Source organism: Astatotilapia calliptera, chromosome 1 (genome assembly GCF_964374335.1).
Source record: "Astatotilapia calliptera chromosome 1, fAstCal68.1, whole genome shotgun sequence".
Lineage (NCBI taxonomy): Eukaryota > Metazoa > Chordata > Actinopteri > Cichliformes > Cichlidae > Astatotilapia > Astatotilapia calliptera.
Window position 1 is genome coordinate 30,844,749 of NC_137422.1, and position 18,225 is coordinate 30,862,973.

At 40.8% G+C, this 18,225-nt stretch overlaps 1 protein-coding gene across 1 annotated transcript in view; it reads right to left on the bottom strand.

Annotated features, from left to right (window-relative positions):
- cd276 (CD276 molecule) overlaps window positions 1–18,225 on the bottom strand; it is a 73,548-nt gene extending 55,323 nt beyond the window's left edge. The window contains exons 1-3 of the mRNA XM_026172836.2: window positions 17,972–18,225; window positions 12,996–13,091; window positions 418–768 (exon numbers count right to left, since the gene is read on the bottom strand). Coding sequence (XP_026028621.1) covers window positions 418–768; window positions 12,996–13,041 — 397 coding nt within the window. The 5' untranslated portion in view covers window positions 13,042–13,091; window positions 17,972–18,225. The remainder of the gene's footprint in view (window positions 1–417; window positions 769–12,995; window positions 13,092–17,971) is intronic.

Consider the following 18,225-nt stretch of genomic DNA (forward strand, 5'->3'; position numbering starts at 1 on the left):
TGGCTGATTGACCATAACAACGGCTAATAATCAATGTCATCAGATAATGATGACAGAATCAATGTTTGACCAAAATCAATGCTTAATAGCCCAGAGGAAACTATTTACATCTTGAGAAAGGAATTTATCCCAAAGAAGTTAATTGTACGAAAGTTAAATTGATTATATTTAACTGGTGCATATATGCTCATTATGTAGTTGTTGTTAGCGATACTAGATCAAGGTGAATTCATAAAAATGTGCAACTCTATTTCTTTAGCCTAATTCAAGAATCAGAATGAGAATACTTCATTAATCCCTACGGAAATTATGATTCCATTACACCACGAATGTAGAATATAGCATTTATCGATCTTGAAAAACACTTTTCACACTTTGTGCATTTTAATGTGTCACAGACATCACAGCTTGACTTACCAGCCACCTGCAGCAGCAAAGCAGCGCTGCCAAAGTCCTGCACCCTCACAAAGCAGGTATAGCTGCCTTCATCAGCCACCACCACCCTGCTTAGTAGGAGTGAAGCATTGCCCAGGCCCAGCTGGTTGGGAAACAGTCTGGTACGGTTGGCGAATCTCTCTGCCTGGTCTGCCAGCTGGTCGTGTCCCTCCAAGTACCTATGCACACTGCGTTGTGTGTCTGTCAACTGCCAGAAGACACTCAGATCGGACAGGTTGAAGGGGTTGGTGTGGTTAAAGGAGCAGCTGAGTACCACATCACTGGAGTGCAACGCCACAACTGGCTGCTCTGGGACATTCAGTTCCAACACAGCTATAAGAAAGAACAAGCATTACATGAGTATAAATAAAAAGAAAACACTGGGAAAAATACCAGTACTGTAAAGAAATGTTGTATTCTGTCAGCAACAGAAAAAAAATTAATTTATTAAATATACTTTTGGACATTTTTCCAGCAGACATCTGTAGTCAGAAGCCTTTACTATGCCAATCATGCATGCCAAGCATTATCTCTTTGCCCCTTGGCTAGCCTAAAATAAACAATAAATAGTATTATTAAAGACTATTTGGCTCATGTGTAGTATAAACATAAAGTATTCACTGAATCACAGTATTAATTCAGTGTTCAAATGTGAAAGACTGACACCTACTCAAATGTGAATGTCTTTGAAAATGAAATCAATGCTGCATTTTGAAATGGATGCTGTGACTGAAACATCCACTTTGGGCAGCACAGTAGCATAGAAAAGGCGAGACGAGATGAAGGCGAGAGGGGGATGAAGAGTGGAGATCTGGAGGTAAGCATTAGGACTTTGTTTGTGTTCCTATAGGCCTTGCCTCCTGGCGATGGCTCAGTGTGCTGAAACTCAGCAACGGAAGCAACAACATCAGTATAGCTTTAGGTTAAATGTTAGTGAAATCTAAAAAGACTTTGGTGGTGATAGCGGTGGAACATAAATGCAGAAACGTGTGTTTTTGGAGAGTAAAAAGTGACTGTGCTTCGTACTCAGAGGCTGTGCATCTGTATGTATGCATTTTGTCTGTCTAGACTAGGCCAAGCACAAAGACACAGCATAATCATTGTGGATTAGTAGCCATTGCAGGCAGTCTAAAGTACATCCATGGTATTCTCAAGAGTCAGCATTCTCCATTGATCCCTGTCTGCTGTTATACAACTCTGAGACACTCATCAGCATCACAGGAGAGAAAAAAAGCCAGTCGGCCCCTGGAGCAATACACTCTATGCTCAGGCTCTCTAATTGTTATAATCACAGCGTCATTTTAGCCTCAGCACCCCTTTTTGAGCTCTGTCTATCTCACAGCCAATGTCAATGTTGAATCACTTTGCTATGAAGGATATTTGACTGCTGCAGAGGTGCAGTAATTACTTTGCCTATTAACAACAAACAAGTCTTTCATCTGAGAGGGTTCATATATGGATGGATATTGCCAAGTCAAGGCAGACCTATTTTCAATCACATTCAGCCAATCCCAGCAAGGTGGCCTCCACATTACACCCCCCAATACCCTGCTCCTCTGCAGGAACAGTGCCACCTACTGGATTACCTCTCAACTGCAGATGAGGACAGGAAAAAAGCGTCGATTTATGCTAGTAGAATCTCTTGTATGCAGAATACAACTGCATATAAATGGCTAAAACTGAAAACACAATGAGGTTTCTGTGTTTTTACCCAAGTAAAAAAGTTACAGTGAAGGACACGCTGCATAAAGCAAAAACAGTAACATAAAAGCAAAAGCACAAAACTGTTTCTCTTACAGAAGACCATCATATCTGTGTCATAGGTTAATGAGTTGGTATTACCTCAGAGTGTCTGCACCAACAAAGTGCCAGTCACAACAATTCTCTTATCCTCAAGGTGAAAATGGCAGGAGGCTTTTTTTCTGTGATTACAAAAGCTCTACTGTTGTTGTGGGTGTTTTCTATCTCCCTATACTGTGCACACATTCACTCAGCATGGCTACACAATACAGAAGGGTTATCACACCAAAGCGTGGCAGAAGCAGGTGGCATTCTGTCACCACCAATGGGGATAACTGAGCAAATTTCTAGAGTTTGTATCGGCACTGTCTTAGAAGACAGTCCAACCTTTGTGGCAACGAACAGGTTGATGGTATTTTTTGTATAAGTAGAGGGTCAGTGACGGCCTCTACGAGACATGCATGTTGAGGGAGGAGGAGAGAGAGCAATTAAATCACTCCCCGAGCAGCCTGGGATGACTCACACCACTGAGTTCGTACACGAAGGGGGAAGGGAAGAGGGGAATAAGAAAGAGAGGCTGGTGTTGAGCTCACACTTAAAGATAATATCTGGAAACAAGCCAAGGAAGAGGCTGTGGTGGAGCCTCACACACTAATCCCTCAACCCGGACCAGAGCCATGTCAGAGAAGAGAGAGAGATAGAAACTCCCCTCTCTCATTCTACATCTCCACCTCTTCCCACCTCTTTCATTCACTGCTTCTTTAAGCAGTGACCTACCACTCACTCCAAGGCCCTGTGAGGACACAGCTCTACACAGGGACCTTGTGTAGAGACACCGACTTGGGTTTGGAAAGAGAACACAAGTGGGGAATTTTGCATTGCATCAAGGGGAGGGGATTGGACAGGAGAGGAGGGCAAGCTAGGCCGGCTGACGTCATGGAAAACGCACATCTGATGTCCTATTCGTCAGAGGTGAAGCACCACAAGCCAAAGCGAATGAGCACACGCGGTTTTTGATCTGCTGCTGCTTACAACCGAAATCATTTATACGTTTAAGTGCAAACAGCAGAAATCTACATATATTTAAATACGGAAAAAAGAGATATCGGATTGCCCTCTAAAAAAATCATTTGAAATATAATGGTAGCAATGCATGTAAAACATATACAAAAGCACAAAATTGTTGTTTTGTTATGGGGGGTTTTATTCACCTGTGCCTACATAATCTTTGGTTTATAAAGCTGTATGCACTAAATGAAATCAACTCATATAGCATAAAGACAACATCCCCAAGAGAATGCAACTTTACACTAGCATGCTGTACCTTTTTGGAACACTGCTGCACAACAAACATCATCTTCTGTACAACAGTTGACTTTTTGATATATTTCCACAGAGGTCTGCTACCGACACGGAAAAAAAAAAACCACGCTTACTGAGCAGAGACAAGCATAAGCAGGAGAAGATAAAGAGTGCAGTGCTTGTGGTCTTCCATGAGGAAGCTGCCCTGCACATTGTCTCCAGGCTATTCATGTCTTCTCAGAGGGTAAGTGAGGATCTCACCTCTCCCTTCTCTCTCTCGATAAAGAGATGCTCAGAAGCCATAGAGGGCAGGCTGGGAGATGTCAGGCTGTGGGGATTTACACACTGCACTTTGTGTTTATGGGTCTCAGCTCTGTTTGAGTGCCTGCGAGACAGAGACGGGCACTTTCACAGCCGACATGAAATAAACTCATTACAGCCTTTGCGAGCACTGGCAACGGGCCCCGCTTAGCAGCAAGGCACAGGGCTGGCTAGAAAAGGCTGCAAGTGATCTTAACACTGCTCTCCACTCTACTTTCAAGACTACCCACTACCTTGTCACTATCAACACCTCCTTCCATCCTGCTTTCCTGAGACATGCAAGGTATGGGTGCTACTGGGGTTTCTTCTACCCAGAGTTTTTCATATAGTGAACAGCATGCTCACTAGGCACATGAGATGAGCTTGGAGGCTGACTGTGAGACTGAGAGACAGTGTGATATGCAAGAAGACAGCAAAGGTGAATCTGAACTGTTATACTGGGGCTGCTCACAGGGTAAAGCACAAGTCTGTTGGTAAATAAAACCCACAGATGCCTCGCATCAAACTGACAGATACCGACAGGTGAGTGTGCATGTGTTCACCCACATGCATTTACAGATGCAGTATGTGTTCGCGTTGGATTACCGAGCTGTGACTGTAGGCCTTCAACAGTCAATCTAGTTATTACGATAGGCTTTCATTTCGACAAGTCTGATGTGCACACCTCAATTACTGTGTTATGTGCTGGATTTACAGTTAAACAAAATCAGTCGCTGAGTTTGTGTAATTTTCAACAAATTATTTTTAACCTTGATGTACTTCCGTACTTCTGTATATGTAACTGTACAAACAACATCTGGATTAAATGATTAACGTTAGAAATAACCAGATATATGAAGATTAAATAAGAAGAAACAAGAAAGAGCCTCTTAACCAAGTATACTTAAACGGTGGAATGAGTAACTAGTATTGGAAAGCCATGTTTCCAGGGCACTGATATAGTAATAGAGTCTGCTGTGACATTAGTGAAACCAGAAAATACTCCTTACTCCTTGTATAGAGTGAATAAAAAAAACTGACTATGTACAATTTATACTACCAGCTTTAAATATCATGAAAGAAGGGAAAGTATAGTGCCATTGAGCTTGAGTTAGCTTTATACTTGTGGCAGCTTTGTACTCTGGCAAGCTGTCCAGCCCAAACAGCAGACAAAAAAGTTGTATTAGAGACAATTTGCAATATTTAAAGTAAAACGCTCAAAACCAAATATATTAAAAAAACAAAAAACAAAACAAAACTGGAAAGATGTCCTGTCATCACTTTCCTCCTGTCACTCACTCACATGCTTCACATGCGTCATGCAATTTACTCATTTCAACATCAACTTTTTTTTATCCCACAGCTCCAAAAGTGAGTCAACAAAGGGATAAAATGTACAAGCACATTCAGCTGCAAACAAGACCATGCACATACACTATTACAGCAAGAGAGAAAAAGATAAGACAGACTTCCAAATGAGCTTGGACATGTGTGTGGGACAAGGACAGTTTAAAAAGGTGCAAAAATGAGAAGAATATCCTGTTGCAGACAAGCATGCACCAATACAGAATACAACCAGGGAGAAGGAAGAAGAGGCAAGTTAGGTAGTGGTTACTGGTCTAAAGCGAAGCATCCATTAGTTTTCTGCTGCTAGATCATAGTACTGCAGAATTAAGATAAAAACCAAGCCTTTTCCAACAAACAGAGGTAAACAAAAATTTAAGTAGAGCAAGAGTGCAAGGGACAAGCTACTACCATATGTTCTTTCTGGAACATACTGAAGTACAGATGAAGACCTGGACAATAACACTCTTATCTTGCATTGTTGTTGATTGTTATTACCTGCTGTGAATCACTTCACAACTGTAATCTAACTGACATGAAATCTCTTTACAACTAGATTTCAAATCTACAAATGGAAGAATTTTTGATAATTAAATAAACTAATATATTAGTGAAAACTTGAGAAAAGTTTCCAATAGCAACAATACACTATGTCTCAAAGGCTGCATTCACTCTTTTGATCAGCTTTAAGTATTCTTTGGGGTGTTTTAGCTTTTATTATGAGCAGAAAGCTTAGAAAGAAAACAGAGGAAAGACACAGAAAATGGCTCTTGGCAGATTCAAACCCAGGCATCTGCAACAGCCTTACGGCATATGAGCCACCTGCTCAGCCTCCACGCCACCTAGCTTTAATCTCTAGCCTTCTCAGAGTCATCATGTTCCAGTGGTCCTAAGTAGGGATGGGTATCGTTTAGGCTTTATCCGATACCGGTGCCAAACCGGTACTTTTGAAACGGTGCCGGTGCTTAAACGGTGCTCAAACCGGTGCTTAAAGAATGGAGAACACAAAATTGGTCCAAAAACCTCTCATGTTCAGCTGTTTTTTTTTGTAAAAAGATAACAATGTTAGCCTTTTCTGCAGCTAGAGGGCATATATGGTATCACTCTTGGCTGGAAGCAGTGCTTAAACAATGGAAAAAAACACCAACTTTGTCTAAAAACCTCGCATGTTTAGCTGTTTTCCACTTTTTCTTTGGTCATTTTAGCCTTTTTGGCCAGGGTGAAGGGAGCATCTGCCATCAAACAAGAAGACAGCCACATGTAACTACGACAGTGTTTGCTAGTTCACCTTGCATGCATTAATGTAATAACGTGGTTAACCTACTCAACGTAAATTACACACGAACAACATTAAGCTACTCACGCAGAGAAGAACGGCTGCTGCTGCCTTCATCATTTCTGCTACACTGGCAGGGCTAGGGGCCAGGACTCTCCTCTTCGGGCTTTTGGGGGATGTTGCTAACTCCGGGTCCGATAACAGGCAACCCACCTGGAGTGGATGTGCTCGGTGTGAGGTCTCGCAGCAAGCTATCAAATACGGCGCATTTTTCGGCTTTTAAAAAAAACGCTATGCGTCGCCAGGTGTTTCATCGGATTTGAGGTGTTACCTCCTTTGACAGTATCACAGTATCAGCTTAAAGCACTTGTTGCAGGCTGCTGAGTTTGCATATTTTGCTATGAAGTACAGCCTGACTTTTGACTGCTTCGCCTTGGGCATTTTTAATCTGTAGCTCTGCTCTAAAAGAACGTACGTACCTGGGCCCGCCTACTATCCTCGGAAACGTAAAATGATTGGCTAGAATTCAAAGTGTATGACATCTCAGGAAAATAAAGCACCGAAATAAAGCACCGAAATGTGCGCTGCTTTTCGGTCTGGTTACTACCGTTTATGTCAGAACGATACCGGTACCCATCCCTAGTCATGAGTTTAATCAAACTGTTGATCGTTGCAAAATCTGATCCCTTCTGGAAAAAAAAAAGCTTGGAAAAACAAACTGTGCTGATGCCAAAAAGGGTCAGTTCTGCATGGATGTTACTACAAGATTTAAAAAATAAAAAGATGGTTATGCCATTCCTGCTGTCTTTCAAAGAGCTGAAAGGTTTTGCACAAACAGTATTGTGCAGTAGGAGTAACAAGTGCTGTACAAATGTGTATATTGCAGTAGATCACTACTATGCTTTGTTGGAAAAGGGAAAGGCTACATAAAGTGTTAGTATTGATGAAATGTATCAGTGTTATCTCTATGAATGCAATTTTAAACAAAATCCAGGTCCATAAACACAATCCTACTGACATATACACATATAGAGACAGAGACACAACTTCATGCAGAAACAGACACCCAAAGGCCAGACAGCACATTGATATTCCACACCTGTATGACTGCTGACAGCTCCACAGCATCACACTGTCAGAGGATTTGGACATGAGGTACCCTGACACTACAATGGAGACACTGTTACAAAGTTGCTCTGGAGCAGAGAGGTTCCATCAGCCACAGACACAAACACACACATGTATACACAGTGCTACATCACTACCCGGGCCCCTTCCAATGTCCTTGACACACACACACACACACACACACACACACACACACACACACACACACACACACACACACACACACACACACACACACACACACACACACACACACACACACACACACACACACACACACACACACACACACACACACGTCATTATTCAAATCAGGAGTTTCTGCAGTAATCTACAAAGATACCTCCAGTCTTTATCATCAATGTCCACTACAAAAAAATATATTTTTAACACTCAGTTCAATAATCATTTTTTAGCACTACAAAAAAGTGTCTTTGCTCCAATTAGAGTTAATTTCATTCCATTCTGTCCCACTTCATAAAGCTAATAATGGCATCAATTCACTAACAGGGAATGGAGCTATTTGCACAATGAGTGTTTAACACAGTAAGTGCATGTTTAAAAGGTACAGCCCTGCTGAAACATGATACAACAAGTGCTAATATGATTTAATACATAAGGAACATCAAGCACAAGCACTGGAGGGGAAATTGCTGGGGCAATATTGACACAGCAAAGCAAACCGGTACGTAAGGTGCAATACTAACAGACTGCACCGACAGTGGGTTTTGGTTGGGCAGGGAGAGACGCAGGAGAAAAATGCTTTTACAATAGTGCCCCCCTCTGTTGATGAATGTAACTGTAGCTCAGCACATTTCTATTCTACACATTACGCTCTACCTGAACATCAAAGGATTTTGCTCAAAGGATCTGCAAGCCCTTTCATACCGATTACTCTTATGATATTACCAATCCCTGTATAAGTCTGAGGGGAACACTAGCTTTTGATTTCATGGTGTCAGAGCAGATGTGCATGTCCATAACACTCCTATTTGAAAAAAAAAATGCATTTGGAAAACATTAACTGAGTGATGGGAGCATGTGCATAGTAAGTATGATATGGATAGAAATCACTGAGGACCGAGAGCTTATTCTCAAAAAATATCATAAATCACAACAGGAATTATCATTGCTCTATTTTCCTTTTTCTCATTCATCTCTTACTTGTTCTCTACCTGTGTTTTTTCTGCCTTTGTTTCTTCATAGAAGTATGTCATCTCATATCCCGTCAATAACTCGTTAACGGATTTCGGCAGTCAGATGGTGTTGGCTAAAGAACAGTGGGCAGATAAAGGCAAGCCTCTGGCTTACAAGCTGGAGGGACAGAGAGCCTTTGATGAACAGGAGACAGAAAAACTAGTGAAGAGATGGTGTACATGAGAGCGCCTGAAGGTAGCAGTAGGGTCATGGGGTCATATATTAGTAAAGTGAACATGATTTCTAATATTTAAAGCCTAACAAAAATAAGTGCTGCAGTTTGTTTCCAATTACAAAAGGTGAAAAACGAATTCATTTACTTGTTAATGCTCCACTAGGTCACAAATTGTTAGTAAGAACTGTTATTTGATGATGAATCTAGAGCTGATAATTTCTCATACTCTTCAAATGTTTTAGTAACGCCAACAGTGGCTGAAGAAGCTGAAAATTAATCCAAAGTAGGGGAAGGCTATAATTTCAAATATTTGTCACTACGAGGTATCTGAAAGGGATTCAAATGTCACGCAGTTAGGCAAGAAACTGAAACTCAAAATTGGCTCCTACGACAAAATAATTGCAATGAGACCTCAAAATGTACTATGAAGTAGATTTTGCTGTAGTAATGTGCAACATCTACCAAAGAAGGGGTACTGAAGAAGTTTCTTGTACATATCTGTTACGGCCCTAGCAGGGCCTCCTCCTGAAGGTGCCTGTGTGGGCGTGTCCCACCACCTCTTCTACCTGAGGTGCCACCTTTCCCTGTTACACAGCTGACTCACATCAGTAATTAAAAGTATTTAAGCCCAGGGAAAGGTGAGCTCTGGGCCAGAGTGCCATGAGTGTGTTTGTGAGTGGTTACAGCTAGTGAGCTGTGTTATTGTGGTTTGCAGCTAGTGAGCTGCTCTCTTTCTTTTTGGCTTACGTTTTACTTTATTGACCACGCCTGAGTTTTGTTTGTTTTCTTAAATGGTGATAGCGGCTTGTCCGTCTTTTTTAGTTGAGCTACTTTAATAAAACTCTTTGATTTAACCCTTTTGCCTCCTTGACTCCTTTTTCTAACCCGGTCACTTTTTGTTACTCCCCCCTCACCGCCTAGACCCCTCAGGGGAACGTAACAATATCTCACAATTGTGGTTGGGTTTTTTCAGACCAAAAAATGTAACTAAACAATGCAGATCACGCATGCAAATTCAGTTTGATAGGTGTTTGTTGTTGGAGTTGAACATGAAACAACCCGACACATCACGACAAAAGACAGAGGCAGAGTTTTATCCCCACAGCACCTGACGTCACCACCGCCGTGTGTCAGACGCAACACCAGGCAAGCAGGGGTCTCCCTCTGTCAGCTGCTGGGATGCTTTCGCAGCAAGCCAGTAGTAGCTGTGACACTTCCCAAGCACAGATCAGCATCCGTTCAACACATTCATCAAAGCCTACTAGACACACAGCAGGCCCACATATGGCTTCAGGCCTCTCTTCCCCTCCAGAACTGCAATCTCGGCATATTACCTGTATCAATTTTTTAACGATCCACAAGCCAGCATTTTTAAGACTTGTTGAAATAATCATGAGGTGCTTGTTGGGTAATGCACTCTATTTCAATAAGTGCACTGTAAGAAAAGAAGAGCTGGGAAACAGTGAGACAGAGGCAAGCCAACAGAGACTCGTCATTATGTATGCACTGCAGCGAAACCAATCTTTGTTGAGCCTGTCCTCGATTGTTTTTAAAAGGATACTTTACTGGACACAATCAAATTAGCAAAAACATCACTGATACAGGGTAATAACCCTAAATTGAATTTGTGCACAGGCTAAAGTGTCCCCTCTCTGCAGAATCAATTGCTGTGAAGAGAAAAGGAGGGAAGGAAGAGGGTATTCATAGTTAGCAGACCTTTAAAAAGTACACTAGAGATGAAGGCATGAGCGGGCTATTTTCACGCTCTGGGGCCCTGCCATAATCTGTGCCTGGCGACTACTTTACTAGATGCAATCTATCCAATTATGCTAGTTAATTTGAATTACCTTACAGTTGCCATCACTGAGAGTAAAAATCGTGTCTGGTTTTCAATTCTACATTTGCATGGATGCGATTCTCTTTCATTGTTTGGTTTCTAAGAGCTGCCCACAGCGAGCTCTGGCAGCCTAGTGACTGTGCTAACTGAACACAGAGTATGACAACAACAAGCAATTAGCTAGACAGCCCCCTGTTAGCTCTGCAACAGGCTGACACTGCTGTGTGCTGCAAGCCAAGACTGTTACTGTACTCAGCTAACTGTTGTGGCTCAGGCATTACTGTACACAGATCTGCAATTTATTTTGCATTTTGCAGACACCTGTAACCACAATACGTTATAATGAGTGTGTTAAAAAAAATTAAGTAACACTTAAGGTCAGGGGTCAAAGCCAATTCTGAGCAGGGTGGCAATCTTTTCTCTCTCCTGCTTCCTAAATAGAGAAAAACAACATCCACCTACAGACAAGGCTCATCCTAGCTCTGGAGGCAACAGCTGTGCAGTGCTGTATGAGTAACATCAGGGAGAGATTTTACTGAGAATAATCCATCATCTGACTCCTGAGTCAGGATACAGCTGGGAGCTACAGAGACAAAGTTACTATGCTGGGATGACAGTGCTGTCATATGCCTTATTTCTTTTTCTTTTTTTTTACCCCAAAACATACCATTCTCACAAAGTGTTTTGGCAAAGCCCACAAAGTAAAATCACGTCTGCTGATATGGGAACTTGCAGGAATTATCAAGAAATGACATGGTTGAGTACAACAAAGATTACAGCAAGTAATCCCAGCGAGGGAGTTAGAGACCTCGGAGACCCTGGATCATATCAGCACAGCCGTCCACACATATAAATAGATGCTCAGTTAAATGCACAAGTCTGTAGGTTTCTGTGTGTGCCAGCAGAAGCTCTCTAAAGCTACAGGAAGTGGTGATAATAATAGTTTAAATAATGTCCACAAAATATGAGACTTTTGTAATATGATACGGTGTTACATAGGCAGACTGTAGTATCAAACTAGACTCCAACTAATTCACTTAGTGCTCCAGTTAGCAGAAAGTGAATCATTGTGTGAGCTACAATATAGCCCATTACCCGTGAGTTAAAGAGCTCCATCAGTCCCTGACACCTCCTCCTCTTCCCTCCCACTGAGGGAAGCGAGTTAGGCAGTGGATGCTATACAGCCAGTAATGAGCAGGCCGCAGGCCCATTTGTGCTGGGAGAGAATGGGTCCCTAATGAACCACTGAAGACACTTAGGTCCACCGAGTCAAAATTGTAATGTGCCACTGATGGCCGATAGGAGGTTGTGTCAGCTCAACCGGAGAGCAGAAAAGGCAAAAAAAGCTCTTTAAATGATGGCATTTTGGACGATAAAAGTTCTTTGTGAACTTTGAGGATTTGCGAACTGATTTTGTCCTTCTTCTTCAGGCTATATATTAATATAGAAGAATGGTACTCAATATGAGATTTAAATTTACATGGCATCAGCCACACACCAACTGAGAAAGGGCTGATGTTGAAATATATGCACTGTTGATACTTCTTTCGGCATATGCCATTCCCTTCTTTTATTTACTGTCATGAGATGCCATCACGTCAGCCCAGGCTATTTGTTTCTTTTTTATGATGACAAGTTTTCTTTGAGCGTCATTTCTACTGAAGTGAAACTTTTGAGTATGCGAGTCATGCATCCTCAGTTGCAACATCAACCACCAGCACCCTGCTTCCCGGTGTTATAAATATAATACGATGACTTCCTCATCACCCTTCTTGAGTCAAGGCAGGAAAACTCAACTTCTAGCATTTTTCACAGCGCACCTTACCTATGCCCAGAGCTCTCGCCACTCCTCACATGCTTGGAAAAGGTCAAAGCTGTTCTCTTTTACAAGCTGAATTATAAAGAAAATACAAAACACCCTCATATGATGAAGTTGTAACCCTTTAAAACTAAACTCAAAAGAATTACTTTGAAAAATATCCCTTTTCTCCTTTAGCCAGACATCTGTTTAAATAGGAATTTGCTCTCTGACAACTCATTTCAGTTGATGTGGGTTTAAACAGGGACAGTTTATAACTTTTAAACTATTGGCACATTATTTTTTGGGAGTAGCCTCATTTGAACGGTTGTTTTTTCCCAGTGAAGCTTTTGAAGGCAAAAGACTAATAGGCCCTGCAGGGTGTATTGTTTAACAAGCGATGACATTTCCCACCGCAGCCACTCAAATCTAATAGCAGGGCAGAGGGAGCAGCAACACCCACCCATCGCTTGGACAGCCAGCACTGCGGACAGCAGGAGGGACAGCATGGTCTTTCAGGATGGATTCAAAGTGCAGGTCAACTTCTTCAGACACAGCGCTGCGGAGGAAAAAACACAGACATATGAGGAGCCCCGAGATTTTTATAACAAGGACACAATAGTATAGCAACATAAGGTGATGAGCTGATTGGAGGATTACTGAAACCAGACGGGTTGCCTTATACTAATGTGTCTTGGCGTTCTTTAACTTGTTCTCCCAAGTGGAGAGAATTTGAGATGAGAAGACAATATGTGCTATATGAAAATCTCAAATTAATTTTGTCATTTACAAACTTTACTGACAAACCAAGTTACACGTGAAGGTGACTAAGACAGTCCTTTCTCTGGCCTGCTGAAAGCTTCTTTCTTTTCAGAGCGAGTAAAGCTGTGATGACAAATGGGGACTTTCAAAGTTGACAGGAAGCAGCCAAATCATTTTCTCCACTCCCCAGAGGGAAACACTTTGTGAGGACTAAGTACAGCCAGACAAAACTATCTCCTCCTTGTCTACCTCCACTCTCCTATGCATGAAATATTTATAAGATACTTATCTCAGCTAGATTGGTAAAGGTCATTATTTGTATCTGTATTTGCTGAGACAAAGCCCTGATTTTGCATCTTGGATAAAACTGAAGACTATTGTTTTTTCCCCAAAGAAAGAAAGTCACTGTGATACAACCACAGAATATGAACTAGTGGTGTAAAACAGTGTAAAAAACACACAAGTTAGAAAGCACCACTTTGTTACATTTTTTGTTACATTTTGCAACTATTGTACACACAATCTCTAGGTAATGCTTTCTTGAGATAAACAATATTGATGAACAATATTTTGGCTATTAAAGCAGAAAGGAAACTGGTATTTTGTGGATTATAATACTACATGCGTGAGTAATTCTCACATTGTTAACAATGTTAATAACAAAAAACGGTCAATTATTTAAAAAATATAACTTAATTGGACAAGGAAAACTGAACTTTTCATATATGTTTGTGGTCAGAAGTTGACATGTGCTTATCATGGGCATGAATATAAGGGTTATTTGGGGCTTTTAATGATTTTGTTGAACCAATTCTTTTTCCAGAGTGAAATGATTGCACAGCATGCATCTTTAATTACTTAAAAAAATGTATGCCCATGATAAGTATACGTAAACTTCTAACCACAACTGTACATTCTGTAGATAACTCCCATTGCTTCGAGTTAAAAACATCTAGGTAGAAGGAGCAAAAGTCATAAAAGGCTTCTGTAGGTGAAACTGTGGAAGGATCCTTAACGGTTGCCTGCAGCTGCTTTCGTCTCCCATGGTCTCTCATTTGGTCTGGTTTTGGAGGCGTACGACCACAGCATCAGTTGTTGACCTCAGCTTTCCATCTCTTTCTCTCTGGCTATCGTGTAGCTCTCCTGAGCAATGCGAATCTGCCTTTTGTTGCCCCTTTCTGCACCCGCTGACATCCCAGTAGAGACTGTGGGCTGGCAGGGGCCAAATGACTCTGTTTCCCGCAGTATCCCTCGCTTTTTTCGTTAAAAGTTCACTCCAAAGTTTTTAAAGATCGAATAAATCACTTGTAAAAGGACACCCTTTAAAGTTAACGTTGGTGTATTTAAATAATCTAGATAATTACTGACCAATATAATCACTGCTTTTGCCACATCCGGGTAGTCCTACCTCGATGCAACTTCTTTGAAAACACAGAAAATTAGCTCAGGGCTTTGTTTTTTTCTTTTATACCACATGAATGAGGATTATCCAGGATTTATAGCAATCACTGAGTGTGATTCACTGCTTTGATGAAAACCCTGAAAATCCAGGTATGACTGTAAGCTGGGCAACGCCCTACCACTCACCACAAGTGATAAAAGTTTCTGGTGGATCATACAAATCTACAAGTTCTGGAAATTTTGCGTTATGTTTTGCATGTGCAAACACATTTCAAAATGGGAAAACAGCTGATGGATCAAATGTTTTGTTTTAGTGCTATGAATCATTTCATCATGTAGCTCCACCTCATGGCTTAGCCAAAGCTTTTTCCATGAGTTTCCATTTATGGCTTCAGCAGAGAGGATGTGGGCCGGAGTGCCGTTTCATCGCATTTTCCACAACAGCTCTGCTCTCCACTCCAGACTTTCTGTATCACAATGTGAATTTTTCTAACCTTAGAGACACTGAATTCTTCACAGCAGCGAGACTCAACAATGAGAATAAATATTCATTGAATAAAAGAGCAGATGTGTATTGTAGCCAGCATTTTTCCAGCTTTACCTAAATATATTCCTAATGGTAGCATGAACTGTAGTCTGCCAACACACCAAACCACAGTCTGACTCAGTCTGTGCAGCCCAGACATCAGGAAGCCATCAAACAGATTTTACTGAATGAGTCACATTGCTGACTCCTTACCAGCTTTTGTTTCTTTCCTTTTTCAATTTAAGATTTTGTTAACTAAACTTGCATGTCACAAACTTTATATAAGAATACAATAAAGCTTAACTGTAGGAAGTTGCAGTTGAATATTATCCATTACCATCTTACATCAATATATAAAAAGTACTGCCAGCTTTTTATTCAGGTTTTGACATTTAAATTATTTTCATGGTATTATAATAGTTAATTGACAGCACTGTCATAAGACCATATAAATGAAAAAAAGAAAGGGGTTCAAAAGCTTGCTTGACAGCAAAAAAAAAGCTCAAATTTCTCTTAGTGATTAGTTGTAAGCTTTTGAGTCATAATTGCCCTTTTATATCATTTTGACACTATATGTTAAGGACTATTAAAGTTCTTATTGAGGTCAGGGGAAAGGGAAATGATTCTTGAGATGTCACAGAACATTAAGATGAACAATTTTGCCCTGCTCATTGTACCATCACTCTATTCTTTCAAGTAATCTCAGTTATAGTGGTCCTCTTTCTTTACTACTACACTCTTGAATCCAAGATATTAAATCTTGACTCACCTTTCTGACTGAAATGTCTGATTGGCATAAAGCATCGTTACCAAGCTCCTCAAATCATCTGGACCATCATTCACCTTACTCACAATACTGACATTTTTTTAACCTTAAAGACAAAAACAGAGCCCCTGAAATTTATATAGAGGCATAACTAGATTTTACCTGAGTCCTCTTAGGAATGACTGGATTCCTTTAGTCAAATCATTTACAGCATTACCTAATAAAAGTATAATATAACATATAATTCGCTCATCAAACTGAAAAGCATATCTTAAACTTTAAAAAAGGGCTTATGGCTAAGGAGCTGTATAAAAGTTTGACTTTTACTACTGAATGCCGAATTTAGTTTTCACTACAGCGCCACCTTGAGTCTCATACTAGTGTTCAACATGTAATTTAGTGACGGCTATGAGGCAGGGGTATACATCTGTATGAATCGATATTTGGCTCCTGGTAATCTGCAAAGTTTAGAGAAACTTTTATCTTATGGCATTCTTGATATATGCTGCATGTGGATTGGCATGGGGAAGCAAAACAAGAACTAAAAAAAGGTAGCGCACCTGTAAAAAAGACTAAATAAGCTCATCCCCTAGCCAGCTCTTTGCTTTTTTTTCAGTGATCAGTTTTCAGAGAGAAATATCCTGAATGATAAATTCTACATCCTCCTGCTTCCCACGGGTAGATCTACCTGCCTGCTAAGCGCAGCTGCACAATCAAGTGACAATTGCAGGATGACGGCAGGCAACATCCTCTTTGTACCATTCCTGTGGCTTCCAACCTTCTAAGCTTGTTTTCTTTAAAGAGCAAATATGCCGACTTCAGAATCAGAATCAGAATACTTTATTGATCCCTGGGGGAAATTATTTTATTGCAACCTCACTTTCCTGACTGTCATCCTGCTGTGACATCCAAGAAGTTCACTCTAGAGAAAAACTTATCCTTCAAGTTTTGCATTAAGAAGCAAAGATTAGGAGAAAGCCTTGTCTTTCTATGGTAGAAATATGAAGCCCCAATCTGTCTTAGAGTACAGATTGGTGACCAATGTAATCTAGGATAACCTGGTTTGCCACTTTATGCGTGCAAGCATTTTTATCCCCCGCATATTGAGATTTGATTTGTCTGATTTGGTTCTAGTTTACAAAAGTAAACACATACAAGTCTCATAAAAATCACATAAGAGATCTGTACTGAAGCAGAACAGCGGCTGAAACAGCAGTTAACAGTTATAACAGTTAATGGAGGAAATATTTGAGTGTAAAGAGACCTCGCACAAAAAAACTTTAGCCTTTATTTAAATTTATAACAGGGGTGTTAAACTGTATTCAAAGTAAATAAAGTATATGTGTTCTTAATATTCAAACCTTTAGCCTGCATAGCTTGTTTGTGTGATTTTAGGTTAGATATATCAAATTATCAGTCTGGTAGGACTTTTTAGTACTACCAGGGTACTATTTACCCCACATGTAGTTTGTTTGAATCTAGTAACGGTAATATAACACGGGCCTCCATCGCCACAGCTCAATCAAAAACACAAAGAAAGAAAATATGAGGAAACTGGAGGAAGATATTGCAGTAGTAAGCAGCTTCTTTATGAATGTTACTTTATTTGGAACTACCGTTAAATGCAATGCTCACTTTCTATCAAACGAGGGCGCAGTCCGTTTAATTCATAAATATGAGCTTTTTAGCTCCATTTTTGATAGAGTATACGGTCTAGCTTAGTAGGCCCACGACTTGTTTAAAAGGTAAGCTACAAACATCTGTACCAGACGTGTCTCTAGACCCGGTGAACAGAGCAGACTAAGCCTGTTTAAGTCAGCCATAGCGCCTCCCTGGTCCGACTTCGTGGAGTTTCCCTTCTCCCCAGCTGTTGCTCGTCTTTTAAAATAACCTAAGTTTCCCGTTAGCTTTTTCACTATGATACAAACAAAACATGCCGGTTAGCTGGTGCTTTTGCCCCCAAACACTATGTATAAATGCTTACCATGACAAGAGGGAGAAACTTGAAAACCACCAACCCTCCAGCGGAGGCGACTCTTTTCTCTGTTCAGCGCTGGCGGTGTGATTTTCCAGAGCAGTTCATTCCTCTTAGAGCAAAGCACGGCTATAACACTTTGTTTTGACGCTGGATAAAACTAGAGGGCGTTTTTCCTGAGTGTTTGGGTATGTTCCATTGATTTGGGACGGGGAGCTCTTCACAGAAACCACTCCTTGCTGCTTCGTCCAGCAGTGATGTCA